The following is a 27,894-nucleotide window of genomic DNA, read 5'->3' as shown; positions in this document are numbered from 1 at the left end:
ATTTATCTTCTGGTCATTGTACTCTGGAAACGTTTAAGACGAGAGTTTTTTCACAATTTGTGCCTTCGCACTTTGAAGGACTGTACAATCTAGTGTCAGCTAAATGCATTAAACTACATGTAAACTTACTAACCTTGTTCCTCTGTTTTTATTGGGTTTAAATGGTTTCGAGGAGAAAAATACTGAAGGCAACAGGATGATAATAGCCTCAAATACAGCCCCTTCATCTCTTCTCACCACTGCAATAGCCAAGACAAAACAGGAAATTCAGAGCACCTGGACAGAAGCTGAGAGGACCCAAATATTCATCAGCCTCCCTGCACACACCTCTGAGGCATGACCAGCTGCACTGGCCAAACAGCACTAACATACACCACCTGGACCCTCAGCATGATGCCAGTTAACCACTAGACTTTGACAGTGGAGCCAGCAGCTAGGCCCCGGGTGGGTCTGTTGCCCAGAAGGGCAGAACATACACCGTAGCTACTAGTGTCTCCTACCTGCACCTTCTCACTTTAGCTCAGAAACAGGAAAAAGGGTTTCTCCTCTTCAAGGTTATGGTAGCTGACATAGTAAGATCTGGTATGCTTAGTTCAGCCAGTTGCTTCCTATAAGATAAAAACATCTCTTTTTCTCTAGAGCACACTAACAGCCTATTTTTGCCCACATCTTGTGGTCCCACTGCACAAATCTTACCCCTTTTTTAAAGTAATTCTTCTGGTTTGCTAAGTGTGACATCACTTTTCCCTTTGTGATGAGGGAAAGCTTCCCCTTTACTCTAGATCCACAGTACTTTGTTACATGTTTTCAGGTACTTTGAAGGCAGAAAGTGCCTTTTGCTCTCCTACAAGTGACAAAATACATCTGCTGAGCAGCACTGCACGTCCCCTTACGGTCAGTCTCAAGCACTCGTTACTATATTCTGTATCACAGACAAACTTTTTCCCAGCATCGGAAGTAGTCACACCATCTATGTTAAGCACTTCACTATGTTTCTTCGATCACATCTAAGTAAGGAGTCCTAAAAAGTTCTGACTCATGAGCAGGAGACCAATACAGCTATCGGCACCACTTCTGGCTGTGCAATCCAGCTCTCCCTTCTGCCCCGCCTGTGCAGTGACTGAATTTTCATAAGACACAGATGGTTTATTTCTCCAGCCTATGTTCCAGTCAATGGAAAGAAGTAGGTTTCTGCAGACGAGCCTGAAATAGCCTAACATATCCCTCTCCCTCCCTGATCATGAGGGATAACAAGTTGTGTATTTGCAAAGCTTGAAGCAAAGTTTAGAACATTTATACAATTTTATAACCGTACTTGGCTCTCAAGCAGATCTTGATTGCTGCAACTAGCTTAAAAAAACCACTACCCACATAATACATGCTTCATGATGGACAGCAGAATTTTTGCAACTTGTACATACATACAAAGCAACATAAATACAGCCTAAAATTGCTAAATTTCAGCCAGTGACCCTGATGTGAGGGGGGAGGAGAGATTAGGAATGATTTATTTCAAACTGACACCCCACTCTCAAATACCTCTATCTGAGGCCCTAAACTTAGAAGTCCAAAGACTGCTTGGGCTTCTAGCAGAGTTTCCCAGATCCCTTCCATTCCTTCAGGCTTCTTCTGCTTTCCTGTGCTACTCTAGACATCGCATCCTTCTCACTTTCTACATGACACCTTCTCAAAAAATCTAGTTTCTTTAAGGGGCAGGCTAAGGATGACAGCCAACAGTACAGGGTTGTATTTTATGTTTGTCTTTTCTAAGTAAGAAAAATGGGAAAAGCCATCAAATCTTGAAACTCACTACCCTAGTATTCATGGCACTGAAGTGCCGTATTATTTTCCCACCAGAACATTTTAGGTCTTTAAATAACATAGGGAGAAGAAAGAGATATACAAACTCCAACATTTTTCAGTAAATTATAGTTTTAATGTTGACATGGGGAACCTGTGCAATGTTTCCCAGCAAGCAAGCAAGCAGGCTACCTGCAAAACAAGTAAATTGCTCCAGTTACTGTCCTATTTTGAGGTCTCCCATATTCAATAAACAAGACATTTGGTCAACACAAACTGATGATTTATAGAACTAAGCAAGACAAGGAAAATGCAGACAAAATTATTATCAACACAGTATATGGTATATGCATACTCTTCTGATACGGATTTTTTTTCTGGGTTACCAGTATAGGAAAATAGTTGCATCAGCAGCTCATAGAACTGAAATATAAATCTTGCTGTTAAGCATATCTGGGAAGGAAATCAATAGTCAAGCCTCCTGTGGCTAGACAATGCATGTCACATGGCAGCTGTCTGTTTCATCCAGAAATAGGGTACTGAAGACATCATTAAAAAAGGTAGGGTGGTATTTGCAGGCTCTATCACAATCAGGATTAAAGTTCACCTCCAGGATCTGAGGCTGCATAATTCTTTTCCCTGTAAAGCGGAACACAAACATTGCTTCTTAATATAAGCTCTACAGAGATCCTGAATCACTACCTGTCTTTAAACCAGAGATCATAGAAAATGACTGGAAAAAGCTATCTTTTATGACCCAAGCTGGCAAGCTGGTAGGATGCTTTTATTTCAGTGGGTTTGGGGGTTTTTTTTGGAGGGACAGAGGTCTGTACTATCATCATTATCCAGAGGATGATTATCCAACAGGTTCTGCAATCACTGTGCTAATCCAATGCTTCATTTAGAATGAGAACTTGCAGCAATTTAATAGGATCTCCCTGATATAGCTGTCTTGCTTGAGAGTCTGAAACATCTTCCAGAAAACTCTGCTTCTCCTTTCATGTTTTGGTACAAACCTTCCGTTCTTAAAGCTCTTGGGTATCTACCTTTCTAGTTCTAGCAGTCCCGTTTCTTTACGCTCCAGCCACTCCCACCTGCCACTTCACCTCACTCCTAGAAGGAAGTCAGGAAGTTTAATTTTCTCTTAAAACTTCATCAGTACAGTTCAGAATCAAATATATTCTGTGTAAAGAGAAACAAAAGGATTTTATTGCCTACCTGATGTTGAGATCGTAAGTGAGGGTACAAGCTTCTGATGCATAGGCATCATCTCTGCTCTGCACAGAAGCAACTAAACCATTTGTCCACAGGCTGCCTACAGCATTGCAGCCATGACTTTCACACCCACATCTTCAAAAGGCTAGGGACCTATGCAGTTCAGCTGGGGCTGTAATGTGAGGTTGGTCCTTTCACTACAGTAGTTTTGCTTGAGCTAGTAATAACAGTGAGTTGCTTTGCTTCTCCCATTCAAGACAACTCTGGGACAGCTGAAAGAGCATTCAACATGGACGTATTCATGTCCCCTTGCTCCACCTGATCTGAACAGGAAAGGTTCAATTGTGCACCTCCTGTTGCTCAAGCATCTCACCCCATGAAAATGATTCAATATTTACAGATCAGCCACTGCAGGACTGGGCTAGAAGCACCCACCCAACATACAGCATCTAATCACTCCTCCAGCAAACCTGGGCACTAGCAGTGAATCTTTCCTGTGTCCCGGGGACCACAATGTCACAAGACAAGAGTACACTGAGTTATGTTTAATACTCCCCCAGCAGTCTTTTTTGTGTTGGTGCCTCTGCTGCTTTTCTACCTAGAAGAGACATGTGTCTAGGTTGTGCATGCTTACAGAACATTTTTGAGCCTCCTGGGGAGATAATAAAGAATTCATTCTGTTTGGCAAATTTTGCTACCAGTCCTCCACAAACTGGCTGGAAGAAAGGCTCCAAGTAGTCATTAGCCATGCTGCTAGTCACATGAAGCAGCTTCACATACATGCAGACTTGGCAACAACTGAGTGACGGTCCTGAGGACATCAATAGCACTGAAATGGTGCATGTGGTCCCTTCCCTGCTTTAATATGTAACTGTGTATTAAGACACTGGGCCAAGCCTAGAAGCCACACATAGTAAGATGACTCTTAAGGTTTTCATAAAGAGACAGGTATTTCAGACATTCTCTCACCATAAATTGGAACGAAACCTTGCTGCTGTCAGAGTGATTAGTGTACAGTTGTTTTTTTGTGTGTGTGGTTTTTGTTTGGGTTTTTTTGTTTGTGTGTGGGGTTTTTGTTTTTGTTTTTGTTTTTGTTTTTTTAAGAGAATGGCAGTAGCAGGGGCACAAGGGAAGCAAGGACTCAGCCAAGCACAGTTAACAGCTCCCCCATCGTTACTGTTAACCAGCATGGCAGATCCTAACCCCACAGATCAGCAACTCCAGATATGCTTTGATGTCAGTGGGAGGCATAGAGCGTGCACCTCACACTGCTTGAAAAACAGTAAGAGTTCAGACAGAAGAAATAAATTTCTGAAAAGGTCCACAAATATGGAGAATTCAACACTCAAAGAATTTAGCTCCTCACCATCTCTGCTGGTATCCCATTTAAGCATCAAGTCAATGGCATATATCGCTCTTGATGATGGATAATCACAGATGCCAAGAGGTGCAGGTTTAGCTGAAGCGACTTGGAACAATTCAGCAAATGCCTTAAAAATAGTTGCCTAATAACAGAAAAAGGTCTCTGAATGAGAAGTGGGGTTCCATAAAAACAATAAACATGTTTTTAATCACTTATTTCATACAGCTTTTTAAAGGGTTTGTATAAATTACACTAGCCAACAGATGAAAATCTGCACAGTATTAGCTTCAAAATGTGCATTTAGACGTAATGACAACACAATGAAAGCACTGAGCACCAGGCACTATCCATGGACTTTTCTGGGGAGTAAAACAGTGCTATGGAAATCCTGAAAATAGGGTATATAATATAAGAGTTAACAAATTTCTCAGGCATTATTGCACTCGTGTAGAGGAGAGGAAAAAGAAAACCCAGGAGAGTTCTGTGAACACCAGCAGTACAGCTGTGAAGTTCTGACTTTTTCCTGCCTATTAAGTTGTATTCTAGCTTCATTTTGTTTTGTTCTGCAATGAAAAATCTTGTACCCACTAACACTCCTCTAAAAAGGGTAGTGGGGACATGGACATTTAAAGTACATACTACACTGGTATTTTGAGGAACAACCATATAACCAATGTGAAAGTGAAATAAAACTGAAAGAACATACAGATGTGAATTTTAGTATTGAGTTTATACTGCAGTGAACCATTCCTTCTGCAAATGAAAAGACGGTGTAATACTTCCTATTCTGCACGCAGTACTACTTTGGGTAACCTACAAAACCTACAATATGTATTCTGACGTCTCTCTTTTCACTCCTTGTAGTCTCTTCCAGACTACTTTAAACTTAATGCTGCAAAACCCGTCATACTCTGAGTATCATTGATGGCATATGAGGTTCTAATTAAAACTGATGTAAATTCATGTATGGAAATCAACCCACAGTTCGATAATTTATTCACTTTTGAAAGCATATGCACATATCAATCCTCAGCTACCGTTCATTCTGCATCTTCTAGCTCCTGATAAATATAGAAGAATGCAACAATTCAGTTTTGTGCACGTTTCTGAACCATCTCTTCACAATTCAGCTTTTTCTTTCAAGCATGAATTACAGGCAAAAAAATCAGTAAGAAGGCCCTCATCTGCCTTCCTCCGTGTTTTATGGAACTATAGTATTTGGAGCTTCCTCTTCACAGATAAAAGATGGCCCAGTATTAGGGAACCATCTGTTTTCTTGTGAAAAGTCATTAATGCAATGACCAGAGACAGTGCTCTGGCCAGCTCGCTAACACAGAAAAGCTGGGGCAGCAGCTGGCAATTCTGCACTGCAGTCTCAAAGGCAAGATTTAATTTAACAAGGAGGGGTTCTAACTTACTAGCTCAGAGATGATATATTGGTGGAGGAGAGATCTTTAAGGAAAAAAAGAGAAGACCAACCTAACTTGTTTTCTTTTAAATATGTTCCAGAATACAAATGCAGCCTCCGCACCATCCAATTTGGTAGTGTAACCTTCAAGCACAGTACCTGTGGAGCAGGGGCAGTGCGTATTTCTATCAGCCACTTGGGCACAGCCAGGCACATCCTTATCTTATGAGTGAACTTCAGTGCGCTGCACAGGAAGCAAACATGAATGTGTATGGGGAGATCTAGACCTACAGCTCTACTTAAAATAGATAAATCAAAACCTGTGATGCCATTTCACTGAAATTACTGTAATTCCCTGTTTACGTTCGTTCCCTACTTGTCCTGACAGCTCCTTATCTTGTAAAGCCTTTTGGAACAAAGGAAGCCAGAGCCTGAATACTTCAGTGGTTCAACTTTTCAGGATCAGAGTTAATATTCTACTGAAGAGTAGTGAAGGCTTTGAAAACAACATTTCCACAGTCATGTGAGCAACATCTGTAGTGATTAGCACACTATATTCTGGACTTCCCTGCCTTTTTGCATGAAATATTAAGTCTTCACAACCATGGGCTTAGATTGCTGGCAACCTTCTGCAAAAAAGATAAAACCTACAAGAAAAAAGATCCTGCTCCCAGGATCCTGAGGGTAGTCAGGGCTGGCTCTATTACTAGTCTAATACAAAGAATTGTCATCGTGTAATCACGAAATAAAATTCTCAAATGCTAACAACAAAATGTGAGGGGGAATTTTGCTAAGTTAATAAATGCTTCTAAAATAAAGGTTAACATTTGCTGTCCTTTGTGGAACATGGACACATGAAGTATGTCTTAGGAGAAAAAAACCCCACACTTTTGGGAAAGCTAGTTTGCTGAGTGAAAAAAGATCCATGAACGTTTACATGAAAAAGAAGAATTGCTGACTTACTTGTACTGTTGTCCAAGGATATTCAGGATATTGTTTTTCAAACAGAGGAATAAATTCTTCACAGTGTACCTAAAACAGTTTAGCAACATCAAAGACTGTTTTGGTTGGGAATGAATGAGCAGTCAGGTAACAAGAGAATGGAACATCAAATACTTTTTGCCATTCATACAAACCCAGGTAGAGAACTAACAAATTAGACAGTTCCTGAACACCTTCCTTGTTGCAGTATTTCTTGTTATAAAATATCACACCAACGTCTTTGACAATGATTAGCTGCCATTTTAATAACTCTTTTACTGATTCACAGATGATTAGGGGGAAGGAGGAAGGAGGAGGAAGAGTCTAGGAAAATAATTGCTTAGGACTTAGGGTACTTTCAACACACTGCTTCTTTAAGTGGACGTGAAATAGGTTATTTGGCAACAGTCACAAAGGAGACATTGGAAGATTTTCTATCAACGGAAAGGCGAGGGAATGTTTTGGACTGTTTGCTTACCTGTTTTAATGTTACACCGGGGGCATAATTCATGACTGTGAAATGCTTCTCATAGTCATCCAAGTCATCAAGCGAAAACGCCCTAGGGAATAAAACAATTACTTAGTTTCCAAGGTATCAGATTTAATTCTAAGCCCCTCCACAGTAATGAGAACGTGATTACCGATTTGAAAAGCGCAGCCAGAATACATCATAGATATACAGCTTGAGTGGCTTTATGGACCGCAGCAATACAACATAACGGATGTCAAATTTAACCATCCCCACATCTTCTCGGTGAAACAAGACTGGATTCTCAATATATTTGCACACTACCTGCAACAAAGCAAACACGCTCACAGTAAATATAATTCAACTGAAATGAAACCAAAGTGTCACTCTTTGTGATCTCAATGATTTAAGGTATCCTTGTATGGATTTCAGTTTTTCTTTAGAAATGTGCACTGATACACAATGTTGTTATGCAAATAGGTACCTGTTACCAAACTCTTTGACATCCGGGTGGGGAAAGTGGGAGGCCAGAACGTACTCATTTTTAAAAATAATAAAATTAATTTTATTTATAATTTCAGTGACCTTCTTGTTTTGAACTAGAAATGTGAAGCAATTCTTTGTGCACTTCTCCATTCCAGAAAATAGATGCAGTCCACACAGCAACAGAAATAAAGCTGAAGTGACACTGACATATGACTGATATTGCAGGCTCCCTGTAAAAAGCTCCATGATTCATATATTGTTGGCACACATGGTACTTTGTGCCACTGAGCAGAGCTGAGGATCAGCAATAACGATCAACCAGGGGAGAGAAGCAATAATCTTCCAAAATTTATGACCAATGTTAACTATAGCTAGTGTGTGTTCATCTGCCAGTCTGGGGATCAGCGTTAAACCAGCACCACACTGCAGTATTCATTACTGTCAAGGCAAGTTTTATTTTTTAAATAAGAAAACACCAGACTCTTTGAGTTAATCACTGCAACACATGGAGCTGAACAATCTGAATCTCAATCAATTCTGAATTGATTGAAACTGTATGTTTATGGCCAGCATATGAATTTTGAAGAAAATAAATTTCCTTCTTTGTATTTTAGACCTCCTTCTACAAAGCAGTTTTTTCAGCTCCCGCCTTTAAATCACATTCAAAACCATGCTCTCTAACCTTTGGGCTGCTTTCCCTATGCCTGATGATGTTGTTAAGGCTCTTGGTGATGTGGGTATCCAGGCTTCTGGCCAAGTTCCATGGTTTGCATATCCAGTGATTGTCTTCTCCTCTGAGAGAGAGAGAGAGAGAAAAAAAGAGAGAGAAGCCAACGCCTGTAAGTATCGACCTCATTCATCTGTCTGAACATCCACTTGAACCAATCTATGTACTCCCCTGTATAAATACTTCATAGAGCTGTGGGCTACAGTGCAAGAACTAAGGACTTTTGACCGATGCTGGGAGCAGTAGGCCTTAGACATAAAGGGGAGAAAAGGGAGCGGTAGCTTTCACTGACCTTTTCAGTTAGGGCCTAGCATCCTCTCACTGTTTATTTCCTTCTTCTACATCTGACTGCTTCAAAAGGGGAAAACGCCACAGCTACAGGACAGAACAGGTCATAGTGCGAAATCATCTGCCAGGAGTCCGAGAACATTCTGGCAGGGTATCATGCAATTTTCTAAGTTGATTCCCTAACAATACCCCCAAATCATTCACATTAAATGACACCATAACTTGTCTCTTTGGGAAGAAATCACACAGTATCTCAACAGTTCATGTTGCAAGAAAATGAAAGCACACCACCACCTTCTTGCTTTCTAGTAACTAGTCACCACAAGGGGCAAAATTCTTTGAAATATCTTTGAGGAAAATAGGCAACATGCTAGTCTTTCAATGCATCTTTCTGAGTAAGGGCAGGGTAAGAAGACTTGATGTCCTCTCTTCCTCAATCTATTAAAGCATCCTGAGAAACTTCTTGAGCTTCATGATAAACAGCATAAACTGAGCTGCAGTTAGTGGTGTTAACTTAAAAGAGGATGTTTTGTTTGTTTGAAACTTCCTATCCCCTCCTTCGCATTCCCTATATACACACTGCATTCAACGTCAATCCTTGGTATTAAAAAGGAATTAAAAAACCAAACAGTTAGGGATACATGAAAGGAGTGCTCTCTCCTGGTTATGCCAGTCAATAACAGACTATACAGAGCAAAGAACGGCCGAATGGAATGCCTGGCAGGTGGCCCCATAAGCAAGCATCACCAAAGAAGCCACCTTTCAACCACAAGACTCCATGCCAGGCATAGGAAGTTATTCCACTAGCAATACCTAATGCTTTCTTTCCAAAAGAAAATCTTAGTTTCCATCCACTCCAAGGCAGATGCAGCAGCAGTAGGAGTGTGGATTTAAAACCCAAAAGCTCCACAACTGCTTTAGGCTAACACTAAAACTGAATTTTACTTTCACAACCTTACAGAACCAAAGTACTTTAAACATTCTTCACTCTGGCTTAAGTGTAAGAAAGACTGCTACTGGTCCCCTGGAAAAAAACCCAAAATTTATTGCAAACACATCTTGATCCTTTGCATATCTGTAAATCGTAAGAGGTAAGATCTTGACTAGACAAAAAGCAAGAGCTTCAAATCCATATTCAAATTATGGCAAAGTTTCTGTGTTTCAAAATGCACTCCTTAACTACTCTTACATTAAAGAAAATACCTAAAAAACTCATACTTTCCAAGTAAAATTCACTTGAACATGAACGCAGCAAGAGCAAATTCATGGTGGTGTAACAGCTGCCAAGCCCAAAATGCAGGCTACTGGTCTTTGAGGAAAGTGGTATCAAAAAAGCACAAAACATAAGGAAGCAGAAACACAAACCACCTTCTGTCGCGTTGCTGAAAGTAGCTGATGAACTGAGGCAATTCTGTTTGGAGGTTAAAAGTACGAGGCAACCATCTTGGCCCATCTGGTCCTCCAGCTCGTCTAGAGATGGACGCCAGGCAGTCTTTGACAGTCAGGAGGTTTTCACATGGGAACTGATTCAGCATTACCTCAGGCCTTTCCTCACTTAGCTTCCTACAAAACAGAGTTTTTGTTGAGTGAAGGAGGAAGGTTGGGGAGGCCTTTGGGAACAGTCTTTATAGCAACAAAACAATTTATATTATCAGCGGAACAATTGCAACCTATAATCTTTGAAGTGTGAGAAGTTGTAGAGGATGTCTGCTTCTCCCTCGTTGTCTGTGAATGCAAAACGGGGATGTGTCAGGTTGTTGAGGACTTGCTGAATATCTGTGAAAACCCTAGAAGAAGAAAAAGGCATATGAAGAAAAATGTCAGTTTAGTTTCTGAAACCAATCAACTCTTGCTTAAACACAAAAAAAAAGTTTTAAAAGCTTGGCTTTCTACAAGAATTATGCTTTACCAATACACACTATCTGTGACAATCTATTCTCAACCGACAAAAAGTTCTAAATTGAAAAGGGATAGATTTAAAAAAAAAAAAGTGTTTTGAGACAGAAATCTTAAAGATAATTTAGCTCCTACAACTTTCACAAAAATAGCATTCCAGAAGACGGTGACAAAGCCCCTAACAGTGAGGCATTAACATGAATTCAATATCCTACATGAAAGAGTCCCTGAGCAAGAGAAACCTTGTAAATGCCTCCATTGCTGGAAGAGCCCTAAAAATCAACCTGCTGCCAATCCACAAGAAAGAAATTCACAGGAAATGTGGTCAGTTTAACTCAGTAGCTTCAGAAGACTATTTTAATTTGTTCAAAACTTTACACACACAGACATTTCCAAACAATCAAAACATATGAAAGTATGTACACTATGTGTGTGCAGGGAATACATGCAACTTCAGGGTTAATATAAATCCCCTCCCACTCCACAAAAAAACACACCAAAAACCCAATACAAATCTGATGCACATTACAGAACACTGACTGAGGCAAGATGTTGCATATCTTAGGATTTAACCCTAAATAAAACATCTCAAATAAAACCAGCTTGCGCTTCAGTAACTGACTTGACTATCTGACATGCTAAAATAAGCAGATAGCAATATAGTGTAATTTCATTCTTTTACAGCTTAAGGTGAGGTCACAATTCACAATTCAGCATGATGACTCAGAAAGAGTGGCTGACATAGAAAAACAGTTCTCACAGTAAGTGAACATTTAAACAGACTAAGTAACCGCTATTTTTTTTAATGAGAAACCACTATATTCTTTCTCCTCTCCAGACCTATTCTTAGCAGTTGTGAAACTTCCCTCTCCTCCTCTGCTACTAGCCAATTGGAAGATATACTCCCGAGAGAGGCTTCTGTGAAACGGTGAACTGTAAAAACAGCCCACTCACAGGGGGAAATATATTCTTTAAAAAGAAAAGCATGTAAGATGTTTTGCATAGCTCCATGTGTGACATACTACGACAGTTATACTATTTATGCTGGAGCCTAAGACTAAGAGAGGTGACTTCACTGTAGATGAAGAGAGTCAACCTGGCATCCCCATTGAAAGAAGTCATCAGTCTTTCCCCACTGTTGCAACAGAGCAAAGTTAGCATCTTCACACAGCCCCGCTGCATTTCTTTCTGCAATATGTGGCTTCTCAGCTTCTCCGTTTAAGTCTGCACACTAGGGGAAAGTACAATGGCAAATTTGATACAGAACCCAGTACAAGTTCCACCAAACCATATACAAGCTATCCAAGTATGCACTGGTTTGGAGCAACTTTTAGTTGTTGCTGAAGCAAAAGGGATTCTAAGTGGTGATCTGAAGATAAAAGGTCTTATAATGCTGTAACAAAGTCTTGAAGCATCCAACATCCCCACACAAAACAACATATACAACACGAGAAATACTAGAATTTAAGTTGCTCATACAGTCCCAAATCAGTCCCTTACAAACACACTCTACAATACAAGTTATCATCCCACAAAGATACCGGTCCTGTGCAGCTGGATCCAAACCTACCTAACAGGCCTTAGTAGCAAGAAGATCATCAGATCTACACAACAGACCTATTCTGCTTGTTAGAACCACTCAATAAATGGGTGCAGCAATAGTTGATTTTTTTTTTCCTTCTTGTGATTAAGTCCCGACAGCATGGTATGGAAATATTTTGCCAACATATTGTACAATTTTTTCTGGCAGAGCGCTGGAATGCTATCCCCCACGATTCCCAGTTTCCACTCCAGACTGTGTCAGCAGTGTCTGGTTTCCAGCTCAGGAAAAAGGGTCAAAGTATAGTCAAGTATAGAGTTTGGTATGCTCATTCTGAAAAGCTATGTGGTTGAATAAAACTTGTATAATGTTATGTATTTGGAGTAGAGCCATGGTTAGAGTTGCACTAAGGCTGTACAATCATTTGGTTAGTTATCTGCCAAAACAGCCCAGTTACAGTTGCTTTCTCCAGGACAGAAGTGACACCTCAGTTCAAAATTAATGTTACACTAGAGCTATGAAGAGTCACAGATAGAGGAGATCCTCCTAGAAACTATGCTAAGGCACATGGAAGATAAGGAGGTGACTGGTGACAGACAACATAGCTTCAGTAAGGGCAGATCATGCCTGACAAGTTTGGTGGCCTTCTACAATGTGGTTACAGCATTGGTGGATAAGGGAAGAGCAACTGACATCATCTACCTGGACTTGTGCAAAGCATTTGACACCATCCTGCACGACAACCTTGTTTGTAAATTGGAGGCACATGGATTTGATGGATGGACCACTCAGTTGATAAGGAATTGGCTGGATGGTCACTCTCAAAGAGTTGCAGTCAACAGCTCAATGTCCAAGTGGAGACCAGTGACAAATGACATTCCTCAGGGCTCAGTATTGGTGCTGTTTAACATCTTTGTCAGTGACATTGGACAGTGGGATTGAGTGAACCCTCAGAAAGTTTGCATGACACCAAGCTGTGTGGTACAGCTGACATGCTGGAGGGAAGGGATGCCATCCAGATGGACCATGACAGACTTAAGAGATGGGCCTGTACAAACCTCATGAAGTTTAACAAGGCCAAATGCAGGGTCCTGCACCTAGGCTGAGGCAACACTGGTATCAATACAGGCTGGAAGGAAAAAGAACTGAAAGCAGCCCCGACGAGGAAGACTTGGGGGTACTGGCTGATGAGCAGCTCAACATGACCTGGCAATGTGCGCTTGCAGCCCAGAAAGCTAGCCCTATCCTGGGCTGCATCCAAAGCAGCATGGCCAGCAGGTCAAGGGAGGTGATTCTGTCCCTCTACTCTGCTCTGGTGAGACCCCACCTGGAGTCCTGTGCCCAGCTCTGGAGCCCTCAGCACAGGAAAGACATGGACCTGTTGGAGAGGTCCACAAAAATTATCAGAAGGATGGAACACAGGCTGGAGAGACTTGGGGTTGTTCAGTCTGGAGAAGAGAAGGCTCTAGGGAAGACCTTACTGGAGCCTTTCAGTACTTAAAGGGGGCTTATAAGAAACCTGGAGAGGGACTTTTTACAAGGGCATGTAGTGATAGGACAAAGGGGTAATGGTTTTAAACTTAAAGAAGGTACATTTAGATTAGATATAAAGAACAAGTTCTTCACTATGAGGATGGTGAGGCATTGGAACAGGTTGCCCAGAGAAGTTGTGGATGCTCCATTCCTAGAAGTGTTCAAGGACAGGCTGGATGGGGATCTGAGCAACCTGGTCTAGTGGAAAGTGTCCCTGCCCATGGCAGGGGGGTTGGAACTAGATGACCTTTAAAGGTCCCTTCCAACCCAAACCAGTCTATGATTCTATAAGACTCCTTTGCATATGAACTACCAGAGACCTTGAACACACTTATAGGTAAAGGTTTTTACTGAAATTAGTGGAAGCAACTCAGTCTGGGATCTTTGCGAGTCAAAAGAATAAGGCTTCTTTTCCCCTCCATTTGCAGTTACAGCAAATACCTTTGAAACCTCTGGTTCATCAACACCTGATGATGGTTCTCACAATTCTTCCTCACTCAGAGAGGCTGAACTACAACCTAAGGTATTAAAATGGATTAATCAGTGCTCAAAGCCAAACAAAAACATAACCCCTGTGGCAAGCTCTGTTATTCCAGTCAGAAAGAGGCAATGGTATGAAAAATGCTGCTAGTAACAAAGGCCTACGGTCAAGGCATTTGGCCTTACACAGCATGGAAGGACACCTGGAGAGGCTGTCAGCATCTGATAACTCTAATAATGCTTATCATACATTATGCCCTAGACATAATTTAATCAGTCAGAGCCCACCCCCTTTATTCCATGTTTCCAAATACATAATTTAGTAATAAACTCCCACTGCTGGCTGGGGACCAGCTACTTTTGTCAGCTGAAGAGCAGGGTGTTCTTTATACAAATTGGGGATTCAGCTGAGATGAGTCACCTCCTCTTGCACATCCAAAAACACATTTCCCCCCAGTATTAATTCACTTAAATGCTCTACACCACACAGAAATGCAAGTAGTGACCTGCATTCAGTCACTTGGAACAGCAGGCTTAAAGAAAAATTCTGGTACTCTCTCCCTGCCCCCCACAATTAAGTATTAAAAACAAAGAACCCCCTTCCTAAAAAACGAATACTTCTCTTCCAAAATTTCCCACTACAACACTGAGCTGCCTTTATAGATATGCAGAAGATAACTGTATGTTATAGAAGATACCACTATCAAAGATGATTAAAGAGTTTTTTTTTTTTCCAGCAGCTTACAGCTATACACAAGATTTCACAGAGTTGCTATCACATTAGCAATAGTCTGCTTTCTTAATCTTGAAGTCTTGCTAAGAAATCCATGTGCCAGAGCACTCTGGATTATGTATCCCAAGACTTGCTTATAGAACACAAAAATGCAGCACAGAAGAAACAGAAGAGCTCAATCTATCTTTGCTAAGTGCAAGAAGACCATTGAAATAAGCTGATTGAGGTTAAGTTTAGGGGGAAAATAAAGCCATTACAGCTGTTCCAAGTTTTAAAGTTATTCCATCCATTCTCTACGCAGTCCTCTTATCATAAAAGTCTTGGGACAGTCAAAGGCTTTGGAAGGCACATGATTTAATTTCGAGAATGAAGATTTCAGAAAAACACCAGATAAAATTAATGTATTTCACTGCCAACACCTATCACTGAGTTTACAGTCAGATTCCCCTAAGTACTTTAGTATATCCAGTATTAATGCATACACCTGAAAAAAAATCTGACCTCTGCACTGAAGAGCACAGACTATAAAGGGCAGGCACCTGACAACTACTGGGCAATTCTTCTGTTGTTATCTAAGGAGTACATAGGATCTTCTGTGGTATTCCCTTGGTTTTAGTTAAATAAGTTGGTACACATTCCAATGTCTACTCTGGTAATACATGTCCTCACATATATGTAAAAATACAGACAGATAAGAAACCAAGTCCTGTTCTGGGTTTGATAGATGACAGAACCTCTACGCTGCAATACTGTGGTATTAGCCAACCTATTTTGGACCTTTCATGCTGGTATCAATGACACTGAAATACTGAAGCCAGCTAATCATACTTCTTGAATTTTTTTCTCCTCCTCTTGTCATACAGAAGTCCCAGTAGGGATGTGTATTGGGTTTGTGTGGCAAGGTTTTGGAAGCAGGGGGGGCTACAGGCATGGCTTCTGTCAGAAGCTGCTAGAAGCCTCCCCAATGTCCAATAGTCCATACCAGCTGGCTCCAAGATGGACCAAGGCTGAGCCCATCAATGACAGTGGTAGCACCTCTCTGATAACACATTTAAGAAGGGGAAAAAAACCCAAACACCTGAGCAATTGCAGCTGGAGAGAGGAGTGAGAATGTGTGAAAGAAACAGCTCTGCAGACACCAAGGTTGGTGAAGGAGGGGGAGGAGGTGCTCCGGGCACCAGAGCAGAGATTCCCCTGCAGCCCATGGTGAAGACCATGGTGAGGCAGGCTGTTTCCCTGCAGTCCATGGCGCTCCACACTCGAGCAGGTATCCACCTGCAGCCCATAGAGGATCCCATGCCAGAGCAGGTGGATATGCCCAAAGGAGGCTGTGACCCCACTGGGAAGCCTGGGCTGGAGAAGGCTTCTGGCAGGACCTGTGGACCCGTGGAGAGAGGAGCCCACACTGGAACAGGTTTGCTGGCAGGACTTGTGACCCCATGGGGGACCTACACTGGAGCAGTCTGTGAAGAACTGCAACCTGTGGGAAGGATCCACACTGGAGACGTTTGTGGAGGACTGTCTCCCATGGGAGGGACCCCACACTGGAGCAGTGGAAGAGTGTGAGGAGTCCTCCCCCTGAGGTGGAAGGATTGGCAGAGAATGTGCAATGAACTGATCACAGCCCCCATTCCCTGTCTCCTGTGCCACTTGAGTGCAGGAGGTAGAGAACTCAAGAATAAAGTTAAACCCAGGAAGAAAGGAGAGGTCAGAGGAAGGTGTTTTAAGATTTGGTTTTATTTCTTATTACCCTACGGTGATTTGATTGGTAATAAATTTAACTAATTTCCTCAAGTGAAGTCTGTTTTGCCCATGATGGTAATTGCTGAACGATTTCTCTTTGTCCTTATCTCGACCCACAAGCTTTTCGATATATTTTCTCCCCCCTGTGCAGCTGAGGGGGGTAGTGATAGAGCAGCTTGGTGGGCACTTGGTGTCCAGCCAGGGTCAACCCACCACAGAATGCTATAAAGTCTGGGATTAAAGAAGATACTATTCAGAATAATTGTGCAAATAAAACATGCTAAGTGTTACTTAATTTACACACAGCATTTAGCGCTAAGAAGCAGTTATGAAAATCAACTCCCAAAGCACACAGCTGACAAGACTGATCAAAACAAAGAGTTGTCGTCTCCTAACAGCTCTTTGGGCATCTTTAAAAAATGACTGATGTAGCTGAAGAGAAAAAGACAAAAAGAGATGATGAAGCCCAACACAAACTGGAAAGACTTTTCATATGCATTTTGCCTTTGAAACATTTAGTTGTTTTATCCACCTTTTTTTTCAAGCCAGCAATCAGCACAGCTGCACAGAACAATCTCCCTAGGGCAGCAGTTATTATCAATGCTACAAGACCTACTTAAACCTTTAAGTTTGCTGTATCAAATTAGATGTACTTGCTCCCTGGCTTTTCAGGATTCAGGTTGAATGTTTATTTCACCTTCTCATTCTCTGTCTTAGCTCTACGTGGAAACAAGATGACTAAGAATTTGTCACACATTCTAAACTTCGCAACCTCATGCATTGAATTTCTTCTAAATCCCTTAAAACAGTGGCAACACACAAGGCAGAGCATATACATTAACAGGCTACACACATCCACCCAGCTTCACACGTTCCCATCTGCCTGTCCATGGTGACAGCCTTAAAATCTTCAATGCTTTGAAAGAGGCAAAGAGTACTGGAAGACTGCAACTCCCACTAGGTCATCTGGACCCTGAGATGCTACCCTGCTCCTGGAGGAACTTTAGTAGATAAAATTCAGAACACAAGGAGGACCTTCTGGCCTCCTGTGGAGGCCAAGTTGCTCTCCTTTCTCCTCTCCAGACAGGAACTGGATAAAAAAGAAGAGAGGAAAACCCTTAGGAGTAAGTGGACAGGGTGTTAATCACATTCCTTAGAAGCAGAGCAGGAAGGATTTGGCATGTGTTTCCCCCCACCTTCCCTCCCTGCCTCCTTGATGTGAATGCCATTCACCTGAAATATGACATGCAAAATAAAGAGGTAGCAGTGAAAAATAAGTCTACATTTCCCAACATCCTCACTGTTTCATTCCTTCTCTATTAGAATGCATCTACCTTGGACTCCCTTATCTGAAATACAGGCAAGTACACTAGACGAAAAAATAGCTTTTGCTTATCCTCAGAGTCTTGTAACCAGAGATTCCAATTGCATAATGAAATCTAGATTATCTCTGAGGAAGTTAACAAATGCCTCTCAACTCAAAGTGACTTTGATTTTCAGTAGATGTTCTCAAGTAAAGTTGACCTATTGAGTAACAAATCTCCGCAACGCAAGAAGCAGGGGTGTGAGTATATCTAACAAATATATTTTAGCCTAACCTCCACCCTTAAGCAAAATGTTGCAAGCAAGAACCTGGATCCCAGTGTCAGACCACGAACACCCTGGAGTGCAACTCATAGCACATGCTATGTAATAGTATTGTTTTTCTGGTATAAGACCAGTAATAAGGCAGTCTAGCCATCCAGGGCCACTGCTTTTGCTCACAAAAACCCCTTATCTTTGCAGTGTTCTTCCAGCTTTCTTCTGAAATAGTTTCACACTATACACTCCCTTTTTGTAGCAAGGCACATATCCAATTCAAAATATTCCACGTTTTGATAAGATTCCTATTTGGCAATCTCACCTGAAGGCAAATAGTCTGTTACATTCACAGAGCACACAGAAGCACACGGACCCCTATGGATGTACATGCTATAATACAGAAAAGAAGTCTTTAGGCTTTCTTAAATACTTTAGTTATACTCCTTAGTGAAAAGTTACAACATTATGCAACTTCTCTTTCACCCAGAAGGTGACACTTATGAAAAAAAAAAAATCTAAGTTAATTTTTAGAAATCCTGTAAGTGACAATCCATTTACTCTGAAAAAATCCAACAAGAACAACTAGTAAGTCAGTATCTTATGCAAGTGGCTACGTATAAACACACCTTCAACTTGCCTCTGTCAAAGCTGAAAAGGTTGTTCACCCTCAGCACACTGCAATTATTATACTTAATCTTGGTAAGAAAGGATTTTGTTTGCAGATACGTACTTGAAAACTTTGTCTTTGTCATAAGCTGGTGGGTTTATTGCTATGGGCAGCTTTTCCTTGTTTTCTGCTAAAATAGCCTAAAAAAACAAACAAAAAAAACCCCAAACATAAAAAGTTAATACTAGGCAGAATAAACAAGCAGCCTTAGGTCAAACTCCACAATATTCAGCGGATATGAACAGCAGCTTAGATCAAACTGAATTTTAAAGTGTGCATAATCAGGTTTATAGAAGAAGTGATGAAAAACCAACATAATCTTTAAGAAGCTACAGGTAAAATATTCTGTATAACTGCATGTTCATGCTAGTGTTTTATTAGCAATAGCCTGTTGAAGTTTAGCCTGTTGAAATTTTCTCAAATTGTAAACCTTTACAGATAATTTTCTGCAATTCCGTATTTCCATATAAATATTTAAATACATGTATACAGGTGCATTTGTAGTCACAGCAAAAATCCACAGTCCATCTGCATGCCTCATCAATCTGTTGTCTTCAGTGCTAGTGAATTCCACCAAAGCTGCATTTTAAGAAACGTGTTATGCTGTGTAATATGCTGCGCAGAAAAAAAATCAGCAGAAGAGCAGAGGTGGAAGGGAACAGAAGTAAGAGGCTATTAGTAAAAAAGAAAGAAGAAATAAGGCTTCAAGACCAGGGCTTATCAACACTGTTGAAGCACCCTAAGAAATTCTTGTTTCTCCTAAGCGTTAAACAAAGTATCAAATCACAGATGATCATATGCATAAAAGATAAAGTTACTGTATTTCCAAAAAAACAGAAGATTGACCACTTAGCCATGATGTTTTATTACAAATAACTAAAAAAAAATTATAGGAGGCTGGAACCTAATTCTGCTCCTGTAAAAATGAGCAAAAGGCTTTTTGTAGTCTTCAGCAGTAAACATGCTTGAAAATCTCACTCCATCTTTTACAACACCTTTGACCGATAGAAGGAAATACACATTTGGATCATTGCTGATACCCTGCCAAAGGAAGCAGCTCACAGAAACTCTGGGATGGGAGAAGTGCTTCTTGAGAAACCAAAGTATCTGCTCTTCTGCAACAGCTCCCAAAGTTCCAGCTGCTGCAGGCTGTCCTCATAAGTTGCAATGGTGAAATGTCTGTCCAGCCATAGACATACCTCTTTACTTTTAAGGCTGTTACAGGAAATACAGTCATACAGAACTGGAAAGCATAAAAAAATCCACCATGTAATCAAAGATCTTAGGTTATCACCTTCTAAAATAGATTGGACAGTACAAATACAAAATAATTCCTGCAGTCATCTAAGAATAGGAAGTGAGCCTGTACTTTTAAGAGAAGACTACAATTCTCAGACCAGTACCAGCAGATTCATTACTGGCTTTTCTGCAACTCTAATGCAGGGAGCTGCTGCAAAACAGCAAAAAATCTCTTCCCGCAAGAGATACTTCTTGCATCCCAGATACTTCATTAGAAGCCACTTACCCTGACACTAGTTTCTACAGTCATTGCCCAATCATTACCCATAGTACCATTTAAGTTACAGCCTTTGTAGTCTGTGTTGGAGATCAGAATTTGGTAGCAGAAGAAAAACCAGGTAAAAGTTAAGCCACAACATTGCTATAACAACTCTGTGATTCATTTAAATAGAATACTGAAGACTTCAGGTTTATTTAAAGGAAAATTAGAATAAGAAATATAACAACGTTAGCTATAGTAAAAACCAACAGCACAGCCCATTTACCAACAAATGATTATTTGCACATAGTAGTAAAGCAGTTGCAGAAATTGTACAGTGATAGCAGCAAACAATTTTGAAACTTTATGACTTGCATAAACATTTTGAAACATTTTCACACAATTGTATTTCCCTGCAGAACTGCTGGCTCACATATTAATCCTGTAAACAGATCTCTGAAGTTGCCTGTACTTTTTTGCACATGTAGCTCTGCTTATGTGAAAATAGGGGAATTGGAACTGTCAACAACAAGGTATCTCTTTCTAGCCATCTCACTTTTAAGGATGTGCTATGCCCTAAGCTATTCTTCACTGGTCTGTCACCAGAACATTCTAGAGTAAAAGAAAGCTGTGTTCTAGCATCAATATCTTGCTGTTACCGCTTCTGGATAGTTGAGTGGCAGAGACACGGTAAAGAAAAAAAGGATGTTTGCGAAGATGTTTTTAAGGTGGGGTGGTAAAGGAGGATACTGTTTTCCCATTTGCCACACACAGTTCTTTAACTTGACCTGATGATCCCAAAACAGAATTAACACACATGCAAAAAATTGCCTTCTGAGATCCAGGCACTTTTACTGAGAGAACACCTGTAAGACATGAACTATGGGCTCATTGTTCTTCCTAATCTGTGGATGCAAAGTACATCTATCCCTCTTCCAAAAATGCAAAATCCCAATCAACTGATCTTAGGTTACAAGACAGCCTAGCTATTTTGAATGTTTATGTTTCTTTGACAGAAACTTAATTTCTGACTAGATATTGTTAATAACACACTGGATCCAGGATTTTCTGCCTATCCTCTATCATAAGTTGGAGTAGAGTATAGATTCCTCTTTAGAAGCTGCCCTTTGGATGCTGTTAATGGCCAGTACATTGTCCTCATAGCCATCAGGTTCCTTCATTTTTCTTAAAAAAGAACCTCATGTAGATCTGGTTCATGAAAAGGAGATTCCAAACAACAACAATTTCAAATCCTTGAAATATCACAAACCTTTAGCAGAAAGGAGAGTTCAAAACAAAAGAGTACATTGTAACAGTGCCATCAAACTAAGGACTTCTCAGCTCCAATATTTAATGGTTCTAAACCATGACATTAAATCTTTATCCATATTGAAAAAATATAACCTACGATACTAAAATAAATCTTTCTGTAATTCACAACTGACTAAGTGCCAAAATAATAAATCCGATCGGTAAGCCTATTAGACAACGTCTCAAATATCTAACTGGAAGGTGGGTACCTCATATGAAATACCTTGTAGCACATGTATAAAACAAGTTATACAGTACCAAAGCAACATATCAGAAGTAATTTGTGTTGCTTCAGTTTTTAAACAGTTAAATATGATGCGTAAGACATTTTTTGTCTCAACATGCTTTCTTTGAAATGATTTAGTTTTTCTTTTTTTAGTTAACAGCTACACTCTACATCAATCTTTAAGTCTCAAAAGAAGCAAAATCAGAATTCCTGCAACGTTTTTACACATTACCTCTTCTTAAGAGATAAAATATGAGATTTGTTAAAGTTATACCTGGTAATGCTCATCTGACGGCTCTGGCGTAAAACAGTTGACATCCAACACTTCATTAGGCACCCATGGTAACAAAACACACTTCCTGATCAAGCGATCTGTTTCCCCATAAGCATAATCACGAGTCACTTCATCTGCAGCAAAACAAGGAGAACCTTCTAGGAACTGTCCTTCATTCTCCACTGAAAATCTTCCTCATGTCACATCACACCAATGACAGCTGAACAGTTAATAATACCACAGTTTTTTTTAATTTAAACGCAAAACTAGAGATAATTAAAGAACTACATTAAAAAGGGTATTATTTAAGATGCAAAAATTAGTCCAAAACAATCTGACTTATGTCAGTTTAGTCAGACAGCTTGGCACTTATCTCCTCTACACGATGGGAGCATAAGGTGGCCCCCAATGAGGATTACAGGAGCAAATAGCTGGCCTGGCATTTCCCAACTTCAAGTATTTGACTTTGTGACTCAAAGCTACAAACATACAGACTTTTAAGGAAATTTTTTTTAAACTCTCAGATGACTGAACCAGTAGTTTCACTAAGACAATGATGCAAGATTTAAGTTCTCTGTCAATAAAACATTAACAGCATTTTTTGATGGATGAAGGCCTTTATCTCACATTAATTATGTTACCAGAAATATTGGACAGAGAACTTTTAAATTCGATTGCACTGCAAATATGCAGTCTTTTTCGTCTTGAAATATTTGTTCTGCTGTGAAGCGCTCAGTGATTTGTAAGAATATGGTGCATCTTCTGTTGCAGGCATAAATAAAAAAAAAAACAACCCACAATTTACAGACACACACTTACCACCAGTTTCAAGGTCTCTCAAAGGCCAGAGAACAGTATAAGCTATTTGTTGAGGCATATAAAACAGAGGTGCTGTTGCAAAGCTAGGCTGATCTGAATGCTGAATGCGTGATCCAAATTCATCCATAATGTACCAGACAGGAACCTTCTCCTCGGCAGTCTGTACAATCAAAGAGAGTGAGACATCCTGCACATATCAACTGCTAGAAAAGCACTGCAAGACAGAAGGCGCTTGCAGCACCCCCCTACACCATTTCTCTGTTTCCTACTATAGCCAACAATGCGAGGAGATGCAAAGTACAGAGTAACACTCCCATCCCTGCAACTCCAAGGCTAAGGCAGCCTAGCATCCAGCTGCTGCTGAGAACAGCCTGTTCCCATCTCAGCAACAGAGTCCCATCCTCTTTCTTATGCTAGACCTCTTGCTTAACAGATCTACTTCCCCTCTACCAAACGAGCAAGTTCAGGGAACTAAACCAGCAGAAGGCTGTTTGGTTTTTCTGGTAGGGTTAGTTTTCCTGCAGTTCATATCAGAACCAGTTCACTACAAGGACAAGTTGGAAGTTTACAGCTTAAGAGTGAATGAGAGCAGAACTGCCCCCCGCAACAGCAGCTGTCTGTAAGAGTGTTGAGGCTGCATCATCAAATCATGTTTGATGGTGCAACAATTGTCATTATAAAATCTTGAATGAATAAATGGATAAATAAACTTTATTATAAAATCCTAAATGAATAAACTTTAAATTGCTTGGTAGCACTACTGTTGCCCTTTTACAGATGCAGAAATGCACAGAGATTTGACTCCAAATATTTAAGCAGCCCCATACCAGAAAGGGAAATAGAAGACAAATTCAGCTACAGGCTGAATTAATTGTCTTCCAGGAAAGCACTTTTCAAGTGGTAACACAAATAATTCCACCTGACTCACAAGCTATTCCATGACAACAAGATAGGAAACAAAGGGTAGAAAGATTGAGAGATACTGTTCAGATCTTCCTTTTAAAGAAAAAAACCACCCAAGGAAAAAAGAAAGCAGTCACAACTAATCCCTTTCTCAGAGATTTTTCAGGCCTGATACTACTGTGAGCTAAGCTGATACCTTAAATGATAAAGGTGACCACTCCAGGGAACAACCTCAAGCCCCTGTGCAGGTAGGGATGCGAGCTGCTCATGCTTACACTGTTCTATGTAGATTGCCCATTCTATATAGAGCTTGGCCTGAAGAATTTGCCTTTCTCCTCTTTAATCCAAAATACTCACAATAGCCTAGGAGGTATCTTGCAGCCCCTACACAAGAGTTTTTAACAGACCCCGAGGGTTGTATTCCCTCGGAAATACCATGTATGTACTTGAGGGTGTTTGAGGGCTCAACACCTGCTGGAACAGTGCTGAGGGACTACGTAGGGACCAAACCTGGTGTGGTCTTAACCACACTACCTAAAAGTAGCAGCCCTTGGAGTAAGCTGTACCCAGAAACATTTAGGCTCCCTCTTGAAGCTAGCTGGTTCTCACCTGAGGGTGAGCTAACATTTACACAGTACAAACAATCATCTGCCAAATACAAACCAGGAAGCTCAGTTATTTGACAGTGTAGCTACATCCCTGGTATGTAAAGCACTATACAGGTGAGGAAAACTGCAAGCATAGCCAAAACACACACTTGTACGTGAGACAGTTGATTCATGACAGATTCATGCCTTCACTATGAGAAAGTTTGAGTAGAAAAAGCCCACATAACATAGCAGCAGATCTCCCCCTTCTAGCCCCCTTTCTTTTGCAGCAAACTCTTCCCCTCTCTAGAAAACCATCCTCAAAGTTCTCATGGGAAAGCTGGTAGCAAGCCACTGTGCATTTTAGCCCTATATGGCATTTGCCCTCCTTCCAAGTAGAAGTTTATTCTGAAATGCCCATAAAGGACCTTTTTTATATTGAAAACATATCTTTGTTAATAGCCATATATTGAAATGTCTTCACTCAGGATTGCCAGAACTTTTTAGCATCCTAATGAGGCTTTAGAGACTTACCCCTTGAGAAAGCTGGTAGGTCTGATTGTATTTCCACATTTCCTGCAACACTTGCTCAATACTGCCCTCATCTGGGATCTCTCCGTGGAAGTCGATTCCCATGAGATTTGTCATTCTGTGCAGTAAACCAGGTACGTGAAGCAGCTGTTGGCGGGCGTGTTCAACACGGTAGGTCCAGGCGTGGTCGATGAGGAAAATGCTTAAAGAGAATTTTGGTAACATTACAACCGTACAATTTTACACATATATAGCAAAATGTCCTGTGAATAAGAGCTACATTTCTTTGTAGATGGTTTGGTAACAAAGTCTTCTCTCGCCCCCGCAAAGTCACTCCCAGAGTACCTGTTGTGACATTACAGGTTAGGAACAACTTTCCAGCAGTAACTTGCACTCTAGTTTTGTTCTGGAAAGCTTATTGTGCATTAGTTAGTATTTCAATGAAAATGAGGAGGAAACACAGAACAGGGCACTCAGTCTGTAAGCCCAGTTCCTTTTAAAGGTGGGGAACACAAGAGTTTCTTCCCTTTTGATCATTATTAACTCCACTGCATCAACCTGATATTCCTTCCTGAAGAAGGAAAACAATACATTATTTTGCAAAAGGATTCGAGAATCTTGATAGCTGTGACATTTACCATCATCTGTAAAACTAGGTGGAGAGATCTGATCAAAAGCTTGTACCATTTGCTATTAAAAAAAGGATTGTTTTAACGTTTTTTTTCCCCAATTGTTTTTAACAAAAAAATGCATTGTTTTAAAAGAATTACCAATCTAAACCAAAATAAAATCATACACAACTGGCACAGCTTCCCTTGACAAGTTTAACCTTTGTTTAGGCTGCATGATTTTTAAAAAAAAGCACATAGTTATTCAAACAGAAAGGTTCTGCACATTTTGGTTATGTCCTCTTACTGAACCAAGTCAGAGAAGAATCTGAATTCTATTTGCTAGAAAACCACACCAACAAAACAAATAAACAAACAAACCAACCCAACATCCCCCCAAACAAAACCACCCCACCACCCATATTTCAGAAAGTTAAAAAACATGTCAGCTGTCACGTACACCGAGTAACCTTGAATAATTACTGTATCTCAGATTCCACATACAGAAGAAACCTCATTTAATTTTAAAATTAAAGACTCCAGAGAATGCTAAGGTCAAGCTCTTTGGAAATCTGTTAGCAAATAAGTGTGCTGGTGTTCTGCTCCTATATTCCCACACATCTGAATGCTGCAGGAAGCCTAAGATTATCACAGGAGCTGTTTTGAACTTTATAATTTAACTCTGTTCTCAGATTTAGAAAGGCAATGACTTAGGTTAAAGCAGGCATGTAAAGGCAGATACCTATGCTCTATGTTGTTTTTACTCACCAAGGCTAAATTTGGATTTTTAGACTTTGTATGTTTACGCAAGACCTAAAAAGTATGAAAGTTCTGGCAAAAGAAGAAGTTTTATAGAGCTGAGCAGAACTGTGTTTAGATCTGCAGCAGAGTTGACTTCACCTCACTGCCACTTAGAAATATACAACAAATAGCCTGTTCTACATTTGAAATCAATACGAACACAAAAAGCTGTGTGGTAACATTAAGTTGTTTCTTATGCAACTTTTTCGTAGTTTTACAGCTGCATACTAGTCTCATATTCATGACAGATAAGCTGATTCTGAAGAAAGCCAACAGCTACTTGATGTATTCAATTATATATGCATGCATAGCATGCAATCACATGATCACACTCTTGAATTGTATTTTAGCCAACTAGGGGAAATTTAATAGTCCATGGATCATTTCTTTGAAGCTGCTTAGTGCCTCTTTGGCCTGAGATTTGTGAAGGTCACAATTATTTCTTCATTTTTTTTCCCCAAGGGCACAGAGTCTTGCAGATACAAAGTTTTTGTCTTCTTTCTGTAGAATTCATTTCAAGGTTGCCTTTTCCCTATTTTCTCCCTCAGTTTACTAAAACTGATTTCTAAGCATCTTCCTGCATGATGTTAAGATACTTGCACTCCTAGTACTCTTTGCAAGATGTGCCTCATAGCATGTACCTTTCCTCAAACAGGTAGCTATGTCTTCTTGTAAGAAAAGAGAATTTCTGAATAGGATCCAACAAGTTCTAAAGCAAACTGTATCATTTTAGGGTTTAAGACTATTCAAAGACTGAACACTAGTTCTGAAATCACTACTCACCTATTGGGACTGGAGGCTTGAAGCCCGTTCTCATTTGTTACGATAACTTTGAAACAAGGTTCATTTCCAGGATTTGGTTTCTTTTTTAATTCTTCTTCCATTTCTTCATCACCTTCTTCCTCCTCATCCACTTCTTCTACTTGCATTATACCAAAGTAGTCACCAGCATCAAATACCTGAGATTGAAAGTGCACAAAATATCAAGCAGTTAGTTGAGGCAGTACCCTGACATGCACAATGCAACACTTAAAGGCACTTGTAGACAATTTTGGCCTGCAATCCGATAAAAAATAGCATTTTTAACTTAACAGATAAATAAACAACAGCATTTATTCTTTCACATTTTAATAGAGCTGTTTGTTTGGCCAAGTTTCTTTAGTTAACGTTGGCAGGAAGCTTTGTTGGTTTCTTTGCTACCAATAGGTCTACTGATGATTGTCTATTAGTTTATCTCCTCATAAAGAATTCTAGAAGCTGAAAACAGTATTTTTGCTCAACTTTGCTAAAATCAACAATTTAAGCCCTGCAAAACCAGGTATTATGCAGGCCTCACAACCACACTAAAGTACATTAACACCCCTGAAGAAAAAGGGCTTTTACCATTCGTATTCTAAACCAGTTAAGGAATCTCAGCATGTTTCCC

At 40.2% G+C, this 27,894-nt stretch overlaps 1 protein-coding gene across 1 annotated transcript; it reads right to left on the bottom strand.

Moving 5' to 3' along the window:
• Positions 1–1,920: 1,920 nt before the first annotated feature.
• Positions 1,921–27,423, bottom strand: TTLL12 (tubulin tyrosine ligase-like family, member 12). Its single transcript, XM_010287228.1, has 13 exons — positions 27,252–27,423; positions 25,063–25,261; positions 23,039–23,198; positions 22,220–22,353; positions 18,974–19,050; positions 10,408–10,524; positions 10,106–10,300; positions 8,405–8,516; positions 7,409–7,560; positions 7,246–7,327; positions 6,750–6,818; positions 4,382–4,520; positions 1,921–2,439 (listed from the first exon to the last, which is right to left on the bottom strand). The coding sequence occupies exons 1-13, from the start codon at positions 27,395–27,397 to the stop codon at positions 2,288–2,290; spliced, it is 1,734 nt and encodes a 577-aa protein (XP_010285530.1). The 5' UTR covers positions 27,398–27,423; the 3' UTR covers positions 1,921–2,287.
• Between the last annotated feature and the right edge of the window lie 471 nt (positions 27,424–27,894).

Source organism: Phaethon lepturus, unplaced genomic scaffold (genome assembly GCF_000687285.1).
Source record: "Phaethon lepturus isolate BGI_N335 unplaced genomic scaffold, ASM68728v1 scaffold6430, whole genome shotgun sequence".
NCBI classification, from domain to species: domain Eukaryota; kingdom Metazoa; phylum Chordata; class Aves; order Phaethontiformes; family Phaethontidae; genus Phaethon; species Phaethon lepturus.
Note: the sequence above shows the minus strand (reverse complement) of the source record. Positions and strands in the feature narration are given on the sequence as shown.